This window comes from Dermacentor albipictus, chromosome 3, assembly GCF_038994185.2.
Source record: "Dermacentor albipictus isolate Rhodes 1998 colony chromosome 3, USDA_Dalb.pri_finalv2, whole genome shotgun sequence".
In the NCBI taxonomy this organism is placed as follows: Eukaryota; Metazoa; Arthropoda; class Arachnida; order Ixodida; family Ixodidae; genus Dermacentor; species Dermacentor albipictus.
The window spans coordinates 994,803-1,011,901 of NC_091823.1; the positions used below are offsets into that span (position 1 = coordinate 994,803).

Sequence of the window (17,099 nt, forward strand, 5' to 3'; positions counted from 1 at the left end):
AGAAAATTCGGGAAGTACGACTTACACACAGCCTACGGGCATCATAGATATACTACTAGCACGCGCAGGCCTCGGCGAGCCCCAACCCATGGACCAGTCCGGGTTCTAGCTCTGGTGTCCCCGTTACCGATTTGGTGTCCTGGAGACGCCGCCAATAATATGAAATAGTGACACGTTGTTACTAGTAAAAAAACACGATTTAAGCCGCTAACGCTACGTTCAGCACTGCCGCACCCAACAACTTCTGCAACACCTGTGAGAACTTCGCCAATCAATGGTTCTTCTTGGCAATACTTAGAACTTGTGAATTTTGTGTACCGTTCATGCTTAACTTTGTAGTGCACTGTGGCTTAATGAAGCACTACGCTTGCGTGTAGCATACGTACACATCTTACCTGATAGACGGTGAACGGGGTCTTGTACATATATCCGCTGAAGAAGAAAAGACTACACCTTCACATGTGTTAAAACACATGCCAAACTTGAAAAAACAAACGTACAATGAACCTCCACACGTTAAAATAGCAAAAGAATCACTTATAAGGAGAAAACTATTGAAAACTTCGCAAGCGCCACGGCAAGCGCAAATCCGCCATTGCTGCTGATATTGATGTTGATCAGGCTGTCCCCTTGCGATCGAGTCGGCAAGCGCGCGGAAGCGCGTTTCTTTATTCTATGGAAGTAGCCAAAATAAGTAAATAAAGAAAACTGTGCATCAACTCCAAATACACACACGCAAAAGAAAATAGTCGGGATTCTCTATAGCGATGTTTCCAACCCCTTGACTGATATTTCATACAGCTCGTTGCATTAATTAAAATACCTGCAGTGCATTGTTTTCATAACGCGCAAAAAAAAAAATTCTGCGCTTAAGTTTACCCGCACAAACACGCGGCGCAAATTCGTAGAACGCCACCAGTGCAGCCCCCACCCTCGAAGAATATATATAAAAGACTAGTCAATAATAATAGCATATAATTATAACGTGAGCGTCGGTGCAATCAATGGAGAATTCATTTTATTTGTTATTGAAAATCAAATGCAATGCAGTAAACAATGGATAGAATTAAGCATACGGCTTCCTGGAGTCTAAAAAAAAATCTGCCTTGAAACTTGACATGGTGACGAGGCAAATTGTGGGTACACGATTGAAAATAATTGCTATAATGTGTTCGCGTATGAGTAAACTTCTCAAAAGGAGTTTCAAGTGTTTTCATGGTATGGCAAGCTTATATCTTGATTCATAAAGTTTTTTTTTATTCATATTGGTCAATTATGTTTAAAAAGAGAATTGCAAATCCCAATGGTTTTGTTTTTTACCGGGGGAACACAGAGTTGAGCCACTGTTTTGAAACAAACTTTTATTTAAAGGCAGTTACAAGTAACGCCGACAGCCTCACTCATGACAAAACAACTTTCACTTGCTGTGTCCAGACACTTGGTTCAAGTTGCATGTAATGCTTCATCTCCAAGCTTTGCGTGGTTTCTTAAAGGCATTGTGAAATCTACATGGTGTTTTTATTTTACACCTCCTCATCTCACAGCACAAGATCTGAAATGCGTGATTAAGAAGAATCAGGCCAGCACATATTCGCAGAAACGAACTCTTCACAGTGCAGTTGACAAGTGCAAAAATTACAGCAGAAACTGTCAGTCACATGATATGAGCAAAACATAACTGTTCTTTTTGCGGGAAAGCCTCAGTCCCATGCCGACATTAACCCATATGGTGGTCATCACTGGCAATGTTTGAAAGATTTTCATAAATTAGAGACTGAATGTCTGGAGTATTTATCATAAGGGAAGTAGAAACTCACACGTCTTCTAAACAGCACTTTGCAGTGCAAAATGTATGCTCGCTATTGATAGTAATAAATAGTATGACTGTTACAACTGTTAAACAAGACAAAAGCTCACAGGAATATGAAGGCTTGAAGTGATAAACAGTGTTTGGAGGGGGAATGTAGCTGTAATGAACCTTTTGACAAAGATTTGTCTTCGTCAGTGCTGCAATTAAGTTCTGCACAGCAATCTTTATGCACGCTTAGCTCACTTTCCCACACCATCAATGTAGGATGAAGAGGAGAATAAGATAGTGCGTAGAATGAAGTTGAAGTGTAGAAAAGAAATGGGGAGACAGTGAAAGAGAAGGTAGGAGCATTGTTGTAGATTATTCTTCCAAGGTTGCTCTTCCAAAAGAAAAAAAGAAAAATATTAAATGTGTAAGGAAGCATTGCCAATTATTATTCTGCCACCATAAGCACCATAAAGGATGCAATATAAAACTGATCTGATATGTAGAGTGGCCTAAAGCTTTCTGCATAGTCTTTACTATCATTATGACACTGTCTGCTGCAGCCAAATATGCAGAAGTTTTCATTGAGTGCTCATGACCAGAGCAACTTATCCAGACTGCACACAACACCACTGCATATACCCTCTATTTTGGTAATCTGAAAAATAAAAGTTTATTCAAATGGGCAATAAAGAACATCACATGGAACACAACATCTAGATAGAATTATGAGGCATGCCACAGTGCGGGACTCAGTATTATTTTGACCACCTTGGGTTCTGTGATGTGCACTTGAATTCAACTACATGCTTTTTTTTTTTTTTTCATTTCACCACCACTGAAATGCAGCCACCTTTGCTGGGATTGAACCCGCAGGCTTGAGCTCAGCAGTGCAACATCATGACTACTGCACTACTGAGTGTTTACACAAATTTATAAGTAGCAAAACACATTGGAGGCTTTTGCACACTGAAACACTACAAACCGTCCAATGCGCTTCCTTACATCTATGTACAGACATACTTACCAGCGGCTCATATGACAAGCATGGAGGCGTGCTCGAACACACTACTATCCAACAGCTGCCACATACCAGAGATAACCACTGGGTCTGTACCTATTTTCACAGAACACTTAGCAGCAGCTCATACAACAAGCATGGAGGCATCTCTCGTGCTCTAACACACATACCATCCAGCTGTGACATATGGCTGCACACCACAGACAAAAACAGACGGGCTAATCATCAGAGACCACATGTCATGATTTGTTTATATGCGAGCCCTCAACCTGCTTCTATAAGGCATGACAGCACAGCACTACTGCACCACTTCTCTCTTCCTAACTGCACTGGAGGCTTGTTACCAGTAATCGTGCCCTGCTGACGTGGTTATCTCTTCAGTTTCTATGTTGCTGTCCCTAAGCTGTTATTTAAGGACTTCCTTTCGAGCTTCAGTGGGCCTTGAAAGGCTAGATGATGGCTGCGACAATCTAGGGGTTTTTGTAGAGTGAAATCTTAACAGGTGCACAACTTTTTTGTTGGCTGGTTCATTTGAATGGTCTGGCATCTTTCTTTTTGGGTCACTTTCACTTTCCACAAGCATGAAAACTGGCTCAAACAAATTGTTTGCCTTCTCAGCCACACCCTCAGAGACTTCACCATCTGATATTGCCTGTCTGACTGAGTCCATTTTTGCTCTTAAGAGTGTTGAGCTTGACACTGCTTTGGCTGCTTCCAGCTTTGTTATACTCTGTACAATGTGCAATGCCCGACTTGCCTCACATGCTTCTTTGGGTGAGCTCTCATGGGCCTTGTTGCTGCTAGTTGGATTAGTGATGACCACACAGTGACTGTGCTTGCACACACACTGCGCATTCCTTGCACCTCAAAGGACAGCAAGCACCATCTTTCACTTTTGACACTTTATATGAGAGCCCTTTAATAGACTGAAATGGCACAGTCCATATGCCATCTTCATTTATTTTGGCACAAGCTGCCATTTCACTGCCAGACCTGTGGTTCTTCTGAATTGTTCTCAGCTCCTTACCCTTTGCCCCTTTCATCATCTGGCTAGCCCTTTTCATTAAAAAATGATTTGTCAAGTCCATGAGGGCAGAAATTAGTTTGTCACCATGCTTATTCTGTTTTCTCTCCAGCATAGTATGCTTTAACGTCCTGTGCTTGCTCTCAAGGTGCATGTTAGTGTTGACAGCTGCTCTAGTCCTAAAGCGATAGGCCCACTCTTGCGGCCTAACTGCATAGTGGTCTTTGAAGTACTTGAGGAAGTCCCTCAGTTTTTCTTCCTCACTAGAAAGGAATTGCTTAAAATAATCTTCAAATGCCTTTTCCGCGAGGAACTCTAAGAGTAGCCACACACTATGGTACACATGTGGCCTTAGCTGTTTCTCTACACACTCGAGTGTCTTCTTACGCCAGTTGTTATCCACATGCCAGGCACAGAGAAGTTTCTGTTTTGCGGCACCTATGACCCTGGACCATGCTTTGTAGAATTGCGAGGCATCATCAGATATCAATGTCTTAGCGGCCACTTTTTGGGCCATGGCCGACTCCAGAGATTTGAAGAATGCTGTCAAAGTTTGCTCGTTCATCTGGTTGCAGATGAAATAAGCTATAGCTACACCTGATCCTTTTTTATCTAGCACCAGAAGAGTGGTCAGCTCAAACTGGTACTCTGTAGTTCCATGTGTGGAGTCAAGACACGGAGTCCCTGCAGGGCCCAATTTTTCTAGTAGCTCCTTCTGAGGCTCTGTCATCAGAACAAGAGCAAAGTCTGCTGAAGAAAATGTACCACTTGGGTCCACTGCACCTTGTGCCTTGTACAGGCGGACAAGTGTTTCACCTTTTTCTTTCATTACAAGCACCCACGTGTCTACACTGACAGCGTCATTAGTGTGACAACGTTCAGGAGCAGCAATGTTAAACTGCTGTTTGATGTTATGCAGGGTTGAGCACTCTGCCAAGTGCACTGGCCTCAGCTTGGATGCCACAGATGTTCTTATTCGCTTTAGTATGGTTTTCATGGGCACACCCCTTTCTAGGTTATCTGCTACACTGGCCTTTTCCTTGTCACTCATTCTCAAGTGCTGAATTTCTGGTTTATGACCATAATGGTTTCTTTGATACCTGACTTTTATGGTGGTGCCTTCAGGTGTCGGACTCTGAGTGTTGTCCATTGTGACGGTAATAAATGAAAGACATATCTTACCAGACCTACAGCTCCCCTGACTTTTCTCCCGACGGTCACTATGACCTTCCTTTTTCCTTGCCTAGCCTGATCTATTACAGTAATAGTGGATCCTTGTCTCTCCACTGGCCAGCTTTTTGGAGTCCCTGGGCAAAATGAACCAGCAGTTTTTGCTACCCTCTTCTGCTTTCCATTCATGAAATTCTGTAATAAAAGCACAAAATAGCATTAGATGGTGACAAGTACTTTGTGGAGAGAGATGCAAACAAAAATAATCACTTTGAAGGCTTTGTACACGGGTAATGTAGCATATATTTTACTCCCTCACCTTCAACTCGACTGTGTCATGAGGTCACCCTTGATATTGCTCAAATTTCTGTTAAAATTGAATTTCAAATATGCAATGCGCCATAACTTCAAAAAATTTATCATATTAGTTTTGTTTTAATAAGAAACAAATATGAAACTTAAGCATGATCTATGCTCACTCCTTCCTCAATATTGAATCAGACTGTACATTCACAGCAATGCTGTTACGATAAGACAAAGACGAACTGAGAGCACGTGGTGCAAGCTACACCCCAGAGCAGTGTGAATCCCTTCTCTCAGTTTCTTCTTGAAAAGCTCCTTCTTTTCAAGAAGAGCTTGATTTTTTTTACTGTAGATAGGGGCTTGGCGAGGGAGTGTTCCATCGTCACGCGGTTATGATCTGGCTTGGGCATGCGCCTGGTTCGAGGAGGCAGCATTATGTGTGATTTCAATAAACCAGTTGCTAGTCTGCGTTCGTCCCGTCTTCTTCGACATTGGTGTCTTTTGCCAAGCGCAGTTTAAGTTCACAAAAAGATGTCTTACCAAGTAGCCTCCTAACACACTCTTCTTAAAGAAAAAACGATTGCGCGTGCGTCAAATTTGGCTCTATTTTATGAAATCTACAACCAGAGTCCTTCAATTGAAGGACTGTGGTACTACTAAAGAATTTTCCCAAAGTACGCCGGGAGAGCAAGCCGCTGACAGCCGCAATTGCAAGTGTGGTCCTGGACATACGTCGTCTGCATTCGGACCTATTGCGGCCTGCACTGAGGCGAAGACTGCACCACACACGCAAGTAGCGCAGAGCAACGTACGTCAGAACGCAGAGCAAATCCCTCCTCTCGTTCAAGAAAAAAAAAAAAAAAGAAGGGGGGGGGGGTGCGCGAGCGTCACATTTCGCTCTATTCTATGAAATGTACTAATAAAGAGTTTGCCAACAATACGCTGGGAAACCATCCCGGCGACATCCGCAAATTCAAGTATGGTCCCGGTTCTGCGTCTCTGCCGCATTGCAACGTGATTGAGGCGAAGACTAGGCCACGCACGCATATGGCACAGAGCAACGTCAGAACGCAGAACAGCTTACTCCTGTCGCTTAAAAAAAAGAAAAAAAGATGTACAAACGTCAAATTTCACTCCACTTGCTGTGCAGGAAAGCAGACCATGCCAAACGTACGTCATGTAGCGCATCGCTGGGAGCGCGCACACATGACCATACAAAACAAACAAATTATATTTAACGAGGATACAAAGTTCAACATACCCCAACAAAATAAATTGGGCACCTGCGCAAAAGCTGCTCTTCGCGAAACAGATGCAGAAAGAAAAAACAAAGGCCCGCAAGGTATAAACAACTAGCTGCTTTTGGAGGCACACTGCGCACAAGAAATTTAAAAAAGTCCGACATATAATATTGCGTTTAAACGTCATTTGCTCACGATGACTGAGAATAAACTTAATAAAACTGTTCCTCACCCTTATTGTTCCGGAACACAGGTGCACGTAGTCAGCCTCGAAGTTGTGCGCAGTGATCTGGTGCACCGAATACTTCTCCATTGTAAGCAGGGAAGTCCCACATACGTCGCATTTCATCAATTTCTTGACACCCACGGCCATTCTGTGAACGTTCCTGATGTGTTGCAGCATGTTCTTCCCCTGTATGAATAGTTTGCTGCAAAATTCGCAGCGACGATCGTCATCGCCGATGGCAGCTCGATCACATACGTGCGCCATTCCGAAGCGGAGAGACGGCATTTGGATGCACGTGGTTTTGCGTCATTGCACGCACTAGGGTTGTTGTATATTCCGGCAATAATACAGGGAAGAAACCTCCCCAATCACGTGACACACTAGGTATTCAGTGGCCCCATAGGGACAATTGGAAACCAACTTAGGGAACCAACATCCGGGAACGCAGGGTCACGTGGATGCTGCCTTCTATTGTTCACCGGCCTCAGCCGGCCTGCGGGGAAACGCATGTTTTTTGTGTGCCACGTACGCTTCAGAGGGGAACAGGACGAGCTTTCAAGAGCGGTCGATAGACCAGTTGCATAAATGCCAGCAACACTGTAAAAAGCTCTGGAGTGTTCAAGCAACACTGTGCAGCGCCGCCATTGTGCATGAAAACATTACAAAAAAAACCGCAGTGCACATGCGGATGCGATAGGGGTAGGCAAGTTGATTTTTGTTCTGTGGCCTTATCTTAACGTGAACAATCGTCTGCGCTGCATTTTGTGTTCCCCGTTTGTGCAATCGCTCTCAACGATGTCGCACCATTCAGGGAAGGTAATTTTCCCCATCACTGGATGGAAGAACGACCTGGCCGTGTTACCTCCGCTGTCAGATCGGAGCGTACACGAATTTTATGCAGGACGATCGGGTACGAAACGAAGCTACGATCGAAGCTACAACTTTCACGTGGAATCATACGTCAACGTATGTGCGCTGAAGACCAATGTCACCCAAAACAGGTAAATATTTGTGCAACTCTATCGCATGTAAACGGGCGATAGTCGCAACCGTTGACTCTCAGTGATAAAAGTGCTTTGCTGTTGTGTGAATGTTAAGAAATCCTCATGACTTTATTTATGCTTAGGTTTAAGAAAACAAATTATAGATCAGTTGGTGCAATAGTTTATTCTCTTGTCTGAAGTCATGGATGGAGGAGCTTAGCACTCTTTATTTATTTCCAGCTCCGGGCTCATCTTCTTGAAGGCACCATGCTACCGAAGCAAAAAGAAGAACGCGCCCCCGTATTCCGTGATGGTAGCATTGGACGCGACACGCATCATCGATGGAAGCTGTGACTGCCCGGCAGGAAAGCTCGCCTGCAACCACATGATCGCTGTTTTGAGGACTGCCATGCTCCTACAGTCAAAGGGTTTCTCAGAGGCGCCGGACCAGCTCTCGTGCACGGATTTGCCTCAGCAATGGAGGATTCCCCGCAGAAGCGCGATCAGAGGATGCCCGCTTCAATCCGTGGACTGGCGCAAAGCGAAAGAAGGCGGGACTAGCGCGCCAAAGTTTGCCTTGCCGAAGGAGCGCCGTGTACGCCGTAGAAATCGGCAGGAGCAAGAAGAGGCGAAGCAAAAGTTTGCTCAAGAACTGCTTTCGTTTGACCCAGATAATGACTTCGCGAAAGCGCTCCTGCTGACCGACGAAGGCGACACCGTGCAGTCCAGGTTTGGGCTGGTGTCCTCATTGGCGCCACAGAGCTACCAGCAGTCCCTGCTGCCACACGGTTTCACTGTGCTTCTTTCTGGGTTAGAACCAGCAAACGAAGAAAATCCTTGTGAAAGCATCCCGACTGTCACTTTCTTCGAAAGCGGCACAGCCTGGAATCCTCCAGCACACCTTGAGTCAAACAGTGTTATGCAGGTCAGAGGCTGGTCAATGTTTCTTGCAAGGAATTATTATGAACCTCTCGATTGTTGTGTTGGTGCCAAATCCTTGTGCGAATTACGTTTAGCCATGGTTTCGATGCTATAGGCAGAGTCATCACGTTCAATATTTTAATTGCCTTGGACCCGCGTTTGGTAGCAAATAGATGCGCACTTTCATATAGTTTCCTGTCACTAGGTTGTATCGGACAGATGTAATATTTTGTATTTTTAGCAACCCCACAAATATTAAGACGTACATCTCTTTATCCGTTAGACCAATGTGTGCACTGAGCGTGAGGAGCGTGGGAAACATGCAATGTTTTTAATTTTCATATCTGTCTGACATTTATTTCCTGCATCAGGAGATATGTGTGACACCGTTGGCAGCTGAAGCACTTGAAAAGGACAGCCGCCAGCAGGCAAAAAGCGCAACATGGCAGCAGGAACGCCGGCTTCGTGTCACATCCTCCAAGTTTGGTGCGGTCCTGAATAGGAAGGAGTGGACTATTAAGGGCCTGCAGAATCTCACAGCTGCAAGAGACCTTTCTAGAGTTACTGCAGTCAAGTTAGTATTTTCTTTTTATCCTTGTAAACACATGAACAAATTATATATGCCACAGAGTGGCATTAGTGTATCCAAAAATTGTGCTATACATTGTAGCTTAACTAACATTGCACGAAGTTTATTTCTGTTACATTTTTCCAGTTACGGCATCAAGATGGAGTCGCTAGCTGCTCAACGCTACGAGGATGCTCTACGCCGTCTGGGCCATGCTCCTACAGTTAGCACCTGTGGATTGCTGGTTAACCCAGCTTTTCCTTGGTTGGGTGCGTCGCCCGACAGGATTGCGTACGACCCCACAGAACAATCCTATGGTGTAGTGGAGATAAAGTGTCCCTACTCTTTACGTGACCACAAGGCGTCTGCCCTTGTAAACACTGATTTCTGTAGCATAATCAGGGATGGTGTACCAGAGCTGAAGAGGGACCACCAGTATTACCATCAACTGCTTGGGCAGATGGGTGTATCGCAGTTGCGCTGGGGTGACTTTGTGGTCTATGGAGGAGATTTTATTTTGATTGAAAGAATAAGATTTAATGAAAATGAATGGAGAAGTGCCAGAGAGGTGCTCGACAACTTTTACTTTGACACACTGCTGCCATACCTGTTGAGCACTGTAATCTGATGTGATACAGAAAACAATGCAAAAATGGCATGTCGAAAAGACAAGTAAGGCTGCAAACATTTTATTGCACACAAGAGGAGGGCAGCACCACGAGGCAGTGAGGATTGACATATGACTAGCAAATGAGTGTCTTTAAGGAACACTATGGATTCGATCAGTTTGTGTCTTCTTTTAGAAGTGATGGCTGGAAGTTTGTAAGGAAGGCACACACGGCCCACATCTGATTCGCTAAGGGTACAAGGGAGATTGGAATCGACCGGTCAAAAATGTGATATCCCTTGATTTTCTTGATCTTCCTCTCCACATGTATCCTGATAGCTGCAATTTCTTGAGTCTCCTCCACTTCGGCGGGAGTAAATTGCCCATGCATGAGGAAGGGTGGAATGTTCAGCATAACTTTCTTGCTTTGTAGCAGGTCTTTTATTTTAAATCCCTTGTCAGCCATGACTGAGTCACCTGTGTCAAACTTCAGGTCTAAAAATCCACTCTTCTCCACACACTCTCTGTCAGACGTACACCCAGTAAATAGTTCGGAAACAAAAGTCAGTACTCCATGAGGGGATATGCCTACGAGTGCTTTGAACGTATGGGTAGACTTGTACGAGGAATAGACTTGTGATTGCGTGACGAAAGATGTTGGCACATCACATCTAATCTCAGTGGCATCCAAGATGACACGCGTTGATGGATATTTTTCCTTGAAAGCAGATGGCATGGCAGCATCAATAGCTTGTCGTGATATCCATGTTGTCATTTCTGTTACCTGCAAATAAATATAGTCAAGCACTGCGGAAAAAATTCTTGACACTGTGCTGATGGATACGTTGAACAAGTGGCCGATGTGTCTGTGAAATAAGCCAACTCGAAGTTTAACAAGCACAAGAAAGAGCTGGTTCTCCATACCAACCTTGTGTCGCCGACCACTATACTCAACATTTCGTAGCCCGCTCCTCGTACGCTTGCGTGCAATGTTTTCTCCATTTTCCCCAAAATCAAGGAGATTCATGAGAGCACAGAAGTGCTTATAGCTGGGCAGTCCAGTGTAAAACTCAATGTCATCATTGTTGTCCTTGAATCTTTGAATTCCAAATGGAGGCAATTCTTCCAGCTTCTCAATATTTTTCTGTGCAGTGACAAGCTCTGTGCGAAGCAGCTTTAATTCATTATTTTGTGCCTTTATTTGCAGCTTCAGGCGCTGATTTTCTGCTTCGGTTGCTTTGCTTGCAGCGAGTTTATTTTCTAAGTCAGCAATAGTTTTTCTTAAAGAGCTTACTTGCAGCTTCAGGTGATGATTTTCAGCTTCTGTATCTGCTCCGCTTGCTTTGCTTGCAGCCAGCTCCTGCTCTAGGGCAGAAATATTTTCTCTGCATGCACAAATACTTCCAGAGGCTGGTTCTTCTGGTGACTGTTGCGGTTTGTCAGGAAGCAAAGTGGAGCCCGTATCTTCAACATTGAAGACGTCAGTGCCTTCACTGAATGTATTTTTGTTGCATCCATCTGCTGAGTTTTCCTTGTCATCTGCTCGGTTATCGATACAGGTGTCTACCTTTTGTCCTGTAGTGAAAATCCCTTGAATATTACCGTTACACTTCCTTTTTGATAATGCAACTTTCTGAAGTGGTGCCCGTTGAGCTGGTGGTTTCCTCGATGGCTTTGGCTGCTTGAATAAAAATATGGATGGCACAGCAGACTGGTGTAAGTGTCGGTAACCATTAGCAACATTAGCAACAAAGTCACTCTTAAGAAAGTGGAGAGAGCAGACCCTGGTGGCCTTCGAAACTGTGAAGAGTGGGCCTTCATCTCGCCTGATGGCTGCAATCCACTTTTTGTATATGTCCTGGTCTCTTGGGAATCTGTGGTATGACACCTGTGAATAAAAGTCAATATTCAGAACACTTTCTGTCTTGATTGGGACATATCTCAACAACGCTCTCTTAAAACAAAGAATTGACGATGCTATGCAAGACAAGGTTTCAAACACTCGACAAATCTGCGCAACCGAGGTCTACGCACATGGCTGCACCGTTACAAATTTATCGATTTCAGGTACTTATATGCGTAGGGCTTTACGACAACGGACCAGAATCTGTCTTTTTTTTTTCGATGAAGGCAGATAAAGTAACTTTATAGCGAAATAAAACGCGAAATTATGTTTTGACATGCATACAGGGCTCGACTAAAAGTGCGTGTGCACAGTAATGCAGCCGTCAGGCGAAATGCACGGCTATGTCTGACATCGTCGGTCCACACACACTTAGTTGTCTTGCTTGACCATATCACACGGCACAAGTACTGCCTGCGAACATCGCAAACCGGATGTGTTTCGCTACCAACATAAACGGCGCAGACGGTGTTTCGACATAAGCATTCGCAGAGCTGTGCCAAACCACAAATGGCCTCCGCCCTTAAAGAATGGCATGCGCGCACAGCACGATCTCAAAACGTTCCCTTTACAGCGTAACACAACGATATAGCCCTTTGCTTAGGGAGACAAGTGGTCAAAACCGTGTGACGGCGTCCGGTAAACATCGTGCCGCATCCCACAAACCGCAAAAAGTTTCAGGTTTTTAAAGGCATTTACTTAATAATTTTATCGCTAAACCGTATCGAGATCACTTATAGATGAATCAAGCTACATGTCTAGCCATTAAAATAAGTAAAAACATGCTTAATTACATAAACAAGCTACTGCCTGACAAGCACACGACGGAGGTGCGACGCAGCAAGAAGGGACTTACCTTCTGTCCAGACTTGTCAAAGCCACCAAACTGCGTGCACAGTGGCACACAGCAGTTAACTGGCATGACTCCAGGTCACAGTCGCCCAACAACAGCACGAAAAGGGATGAGTTCGCCACAAGCGTCGATTCAGTACGCCAAGCCGGTATCACGCGTGTACTGAACGGGCGAAACGCACACGACTATTCATGCACAATGGCGGCCGCTGGCTGCTTCCTGTACGCAAGTACAGATGGCGCTGCAACGAATTTTGTTTTGCAACTCGTCTATTGCAGCGCCGCCGCTGCAGGTGCCACCGCGCGCGTCAGCGGAGAGGCGCGGTCGTGCCACTGGAAAGTATTCTAGTACACTGTACTACAGTGGCTACAAGGGGGAAGTGTGAGGAGCGCGCCCGGGCAGGCGAAGCGCTTTGGAAGGAAAGGGGCAGATGGCGCTGCAGCGCGCATACACGTCAGATTCTTCGGCTGCAGCGTTGGTAAACGCGTGTTTTATACGCGGCGGACGCAGTTTTTCTTTCGTCATGTTTCCATGGCTCTCACTATATTACAGAAATCGGTTCTGCTGGACACTTGGTTGTACAAGAGAGCCGGAAATATTACTGAGTTAATTCCAAATTGAGCAGAATGTCAAGAGAAAGCAGACTTACCGTTTCCATGTTGGATCGCCCAACAGCGTAGATTATTTCGCGACGGGTTGATTTCTGCTGTACTCGGACAAAGCACCACATGTTCAAATGCGCAAAATTTCTGAATAAAGCTTTATTTTGCTAAGCTGCTCTGGTAGCGGCAAAATAAAATGATTTCCTGGTACTTGGGAGTGAAACCTCTTCCAAACAGTCCTTAGGTAACCCGCCTCAGTTTCAAGTGCTTCTTTTTTTCCCGCGATGATTCCCTCTCTTTGTTAAGGGATTTCATGTAGAAATGAAGGCGTGTTAGCAGGAAAAACTTGGTGATGTGGTTGGTAATACTCAGCCCATGAAGTTCACAGCCAATCAAGACATTGTTCTTCCTGAGACAGCATGTCAGCTGATCAAGGCTGTCATAGTGCAGTTGGTTGTTGCTAAACCACATAGAAAAGGTGAGTTCTAACGCCTCTACAAACGAGAAAAGTTCGTGGGATGGGTAGAGCAGACCACCTTTGTCACAAAATTTGGTAAATGTCGAGAGTTCTTTGTTAGCATTCTCCGGATTCACGAGAAGCTGATCAAAACAGTCTTTGCAGTGAGTTTTCAGGATGGTCTTTCGTGCAACATACCCTGCAATGTAAAACACCAGGCGGCTGTCGCTCGTTTTTTCATTGTACACATGGTCAGAGAGAAGCTCAGATTTCTGGAGCCTTTGTGAAGCATCTTCTATCTGTCCTCTGTCAAGAAGTTCATCCACTTCACCGCCTGCTTCCTTCTCACCCAGCAAAAACTGCAGGGTGCCTCCTTCACAGTTTCCGCTGCTCGGCGCTTTCACTAAGTTATAAAAACTTAGGCAATTAACAGTGATGAGGAACTGGGTTGCGTTGGGGTGGTCATTACAGCCGGAAAACTGACGTATGACGCCAAACAGTTTTTCCAGGCTATCCTGACAAAGGCGGCTTGTCAGCAAGTACTTGTACCCAAGCTTGTCATGGACATACTTTAACAGATCTAATGTTGCATGGAGGGTAACCCTCAGTCCTTCAGCTGTGCTTGCTGACAAAAAACCTACTCTGGAAGGTGCCAAGGATCTTTCCCATTTGTTAAGGTACTCGATGAAATCTTTGATGTTTTTCTCTTGAATGGACCCAAGTCTTAGAGCTTCGGATGGAATACGTGCTGTCATCGCCTCTATTAGCTTGGCCATTGTGCTGACAAATGCCTCAGTTGCTGCTGGGTCACCCCAATTCCTTTGAATTTCATTCTTGTAAAAGAAAAGGCCACGAACGACTTCTGAGCTGAAAAGTTGGAATGCTAAGTTCACCCTCATTTTCTCAAAATTATTGGGCTTCACGTGGCATGCACTAATTTTTGGCATGACCTTGAGGGTGACTGCACATTTATCTTCCTCGTGTGCCACCCTGATGTGCTCAATGTAGGCAGCACCATCCGGAGTTTTGTAGAAGCACTTCAGGAAACCGTTCCTTACGCATTTTATCAAGTGGGGAAAATCTGACATAAAAAAAAGACGTCTTTCTTTATCAACAGGATGAGCAACCGACGACTTCACACAGCTCGAGGAACCAGATATTCCAAATATGCGCCACATAGAGCGGTTCCATGAAGCGCCATCAGCTGTCACAAAATCAACCTTCAGGCCAGCTTTTTCGGCAAGAATCACAGCTTCTAGGACGATTTTCGACAACAGAGCTGCCTTCACATTGCCCCTTGAGGCAAAAACACCAAGTATTTGATGCCAAGAACCGCTTAGAGGTTGAAACATGACCACTAGACCGTGATCACAAGGCACATGTTTCTCACTTTCGGGGGTGAATTTTCCTAAGTCCACAAGTCCCTCAATCTTTCCCCCTCCAACTACACTGAAACACTCCGACAGTTTCATCTCATCTATTATCAGGCCACCGTGGCACCTGAATTCATCCATGGTCTTCGTTTTCTTGCCAATCCCTGCAAGCACAAGGGAGTTGAAGCCAAACCCGCTCTTATACTTCCGCATATATGTCTTCAAGCAGGTTCTGTTCGGGAGTGTTAGTATTCCCTCTCTTCTGACGTGCTCGTAGAGTCTTGGACTCTTCATGCGCATTATAATGCACTCGAGTAGCCAATCTGGGTTGTATTTCATCCCTCTCAGTGATTTGCGACGAGCTGCCTGAAAACACTGCAGTACCGCGAGCCTTTGCTTAGGTGGAAGAGCTTTTAATCTGTCTTCCAGGACGCTCTCTTCCAGTTCTACACTCTGCCTCTCAAGATCCTTGATGGTTTGTGTGTAGACTGACAACTTGGCCTTGAGTCGCCGAACAGTTTGCGTTTGAAGTTTTTTCTTCCTTGAGAGTCTGGGAGCTGAATTCTGGCTACGACGCTTTTTTGATCGCTGGTTCAAAAGAGCTTTTCTTAGATGCTTGCACATCACACATGGCCTACTGTCATGCGCTACACCACGACACTTTATGCTTGAAATGATTGCGTCAAAAAAGTGAAATTTCTTGCTTCCCAACGCAAACGGAAATTCATCGACTGTGCCGGCTCCAACACAGACTTCCATGCTGTCGACCTCTTTCAAAAGAGATGTAGGATCGGTGGATGACAGCCCCGACTGGCGCACTCCCTTTAAAAAAACATCTTGTTTCACACAGTTCGCTTCTTGTGAAAACACAACCAGCTTGCTTGCATATAGGACCCGTTTATCCTTCCCTGGTTTGCACACACTGTAAGCCACAGTCAACGGCGAAGGGTTCAACGTGTGCATGCCCCACGAACACGACGGTAAAGTGAGGTCCTGAAACGAAGCTGTGCAGTACGGAACCTCCTCGAAGCCCACTCACAGAAACGGCACTGTCTTCTGCACATTTCTTCTTGGCTGGAGCTGTGGGTTCAGGCTTTGCGGGCCGCTTCCTGTCAGGCGGCAGTTGCTTCGATAAATACTTTGGTAGGTTTGGGAAAAGCGTGGGCACAGCTCCAGGAAGCAACAGAGGCCTGCTTCTTTCGATTCGGACGAGCTCTCCATTCACTGTGTGCTCAAAGTACCTTGAAATGTACCTTGTGTCGAAATGAAGCTCGCACACCGCAGAGTTCTTCTCGAGTTGTTTGTCAGCACGCGGTATAGCCCGCTGCCACTGCGCCAACGCCAGTTCATTCTTGGGTACACCAAACAGCGACAGTTTCATCTTGCACGATTTGTAGCCAGTAGTGCACCCAGGCACAAAACAGTGGCTCTGTTTTCTGGGCATCACCACACATACAGCGCACAAGAAATAACTCACACAACTGCCGGCAAAGCCGAGAGAAACACGTGCAGCACAGCTCACGCCAGCGTATGCCACCGCGCCTTGCCCATCGACTGACGTGCAAACGTCGTCGAGCGCCGCCTGTCGGATCCTCCTCAAAGGCCTCAGTGGACCGCATACGGCGAGCGGCGCGCTGCTCACACTTCCCCCTTGTAGCCACTGTAACTGTACTATGGGTAGCTTGTCCTCTAGAGTCAGTATAGTAACTCTATGATGGGAATGATGGGAAGTACAGGCTTCGGATTGACTTTGATCTTTAGACTAGTGGCGTTTGCTTCTGGCGCAGTAAACAAAGCTATACTCAAATATTATCGCGTAAAATCTAATTTTATTCCTGCAGTATGTTATGTAATGTACAACACGCTACATAAACTTTGCATGAATTTGAAATGAGGCCGCCGTTCCTACGACCCGGTCGTAGGAGTGGAAAGGGGGGGGGGTAACCGTTATAGTGCCCTGGTCGTACGAACGGTTAGGGCCCGAAAGCGTTAGGTTCACCCAAATAGACGCTAAATAATGATTTGGCTTGGCTCCGTATATTATTTTTAAAT

At 45.3% G+C, this 17,099-nt stretch overlaps 3 protein-coding genes across 4 annotated transcripts; 1 reads left to right on the forward strand and 2 right to left on the reverse strand.

Moving 5' to 3' along the window:
• Positions 1-1,341: 1,341 nt before the first annotated feature.
• LOC139057144 (uncharacterized) lies at positions 1,342-7,262 on the reverse strand. Its single transcript, XM_070534921.1, has 2 exons — positions 6,787-7,262; positions 1,342-5,205 (listed from the first exon to the last, which is right to left on the reverse strand). Exon 2 carries the CDS (start codon positions 4,988-4,990, stop codon positions 3,626-3,628), a length of 1,365 nt encoding a protein of 454 aa, XP_070391022.1. The 5' UTR covers positions 4,991-5,205; positions 6,787-7,262; the 3' UTR covers positions 1,342-3,625.
• A 209-nt stretch (positions 7,263-7,471) lies between these two features.
• On the forward strand, positions 7,472-9,880 carry LOC139057146 (uncharacterized). Of its 2 annotated transcripts, XM_070534925.1 has the most exons (5): positions 7,493-7,596; positions 7,682-7,781; positions 8,004-8,688; positions 9,056-9,258; positions 9,400-9,880. In XM_070534925.1, the coding sequence occupies exons 3-5, from the start codon at positions 8,074-8,076 to the stop codon at positions 9,878-9,880; spliced, it is 1,299 nt and encodes a 432-aa protein (XP_070391026.1). In that variant the 5' UTR covers positions 7,493-7,596; positions 7,682-7,781; positions 8,004-8,073. The 2 variants fall into 2 exon arrangements, with proteins under 2 accessions (XP_070391024.1, XP_070391026.1); XM_070534923.1 differs by having other exon boundaries at positions 7,472-7,781.
• A 45-nt stretch (positions 9,881-9,925) lies between these two features.
• Positions 9,926-12,792, reverse strand: LOC139057145 (uncharacterized). The gene is made up of 2 exons (XM_070534922.1): positions 12,619-12,792; positions 9,926-11,747 (listed from the first exon to the last, which is right to left on the reverse strand). The coding sequence occupies exons 1-2, from the start codon at positions 12,682-12,684 to the stop codon at positions 10,035-10,037; spliced, it is 1,779 nt and encodes a 592-aa protein (XP_070391023.1). The 5' UTR covers positions 12,685-12,792; the 3' UTR covers positions 9,926-10,034.
• Between the last annotated feature and the right edge of the window lie 4,307 nt (positions 12,793-17,099).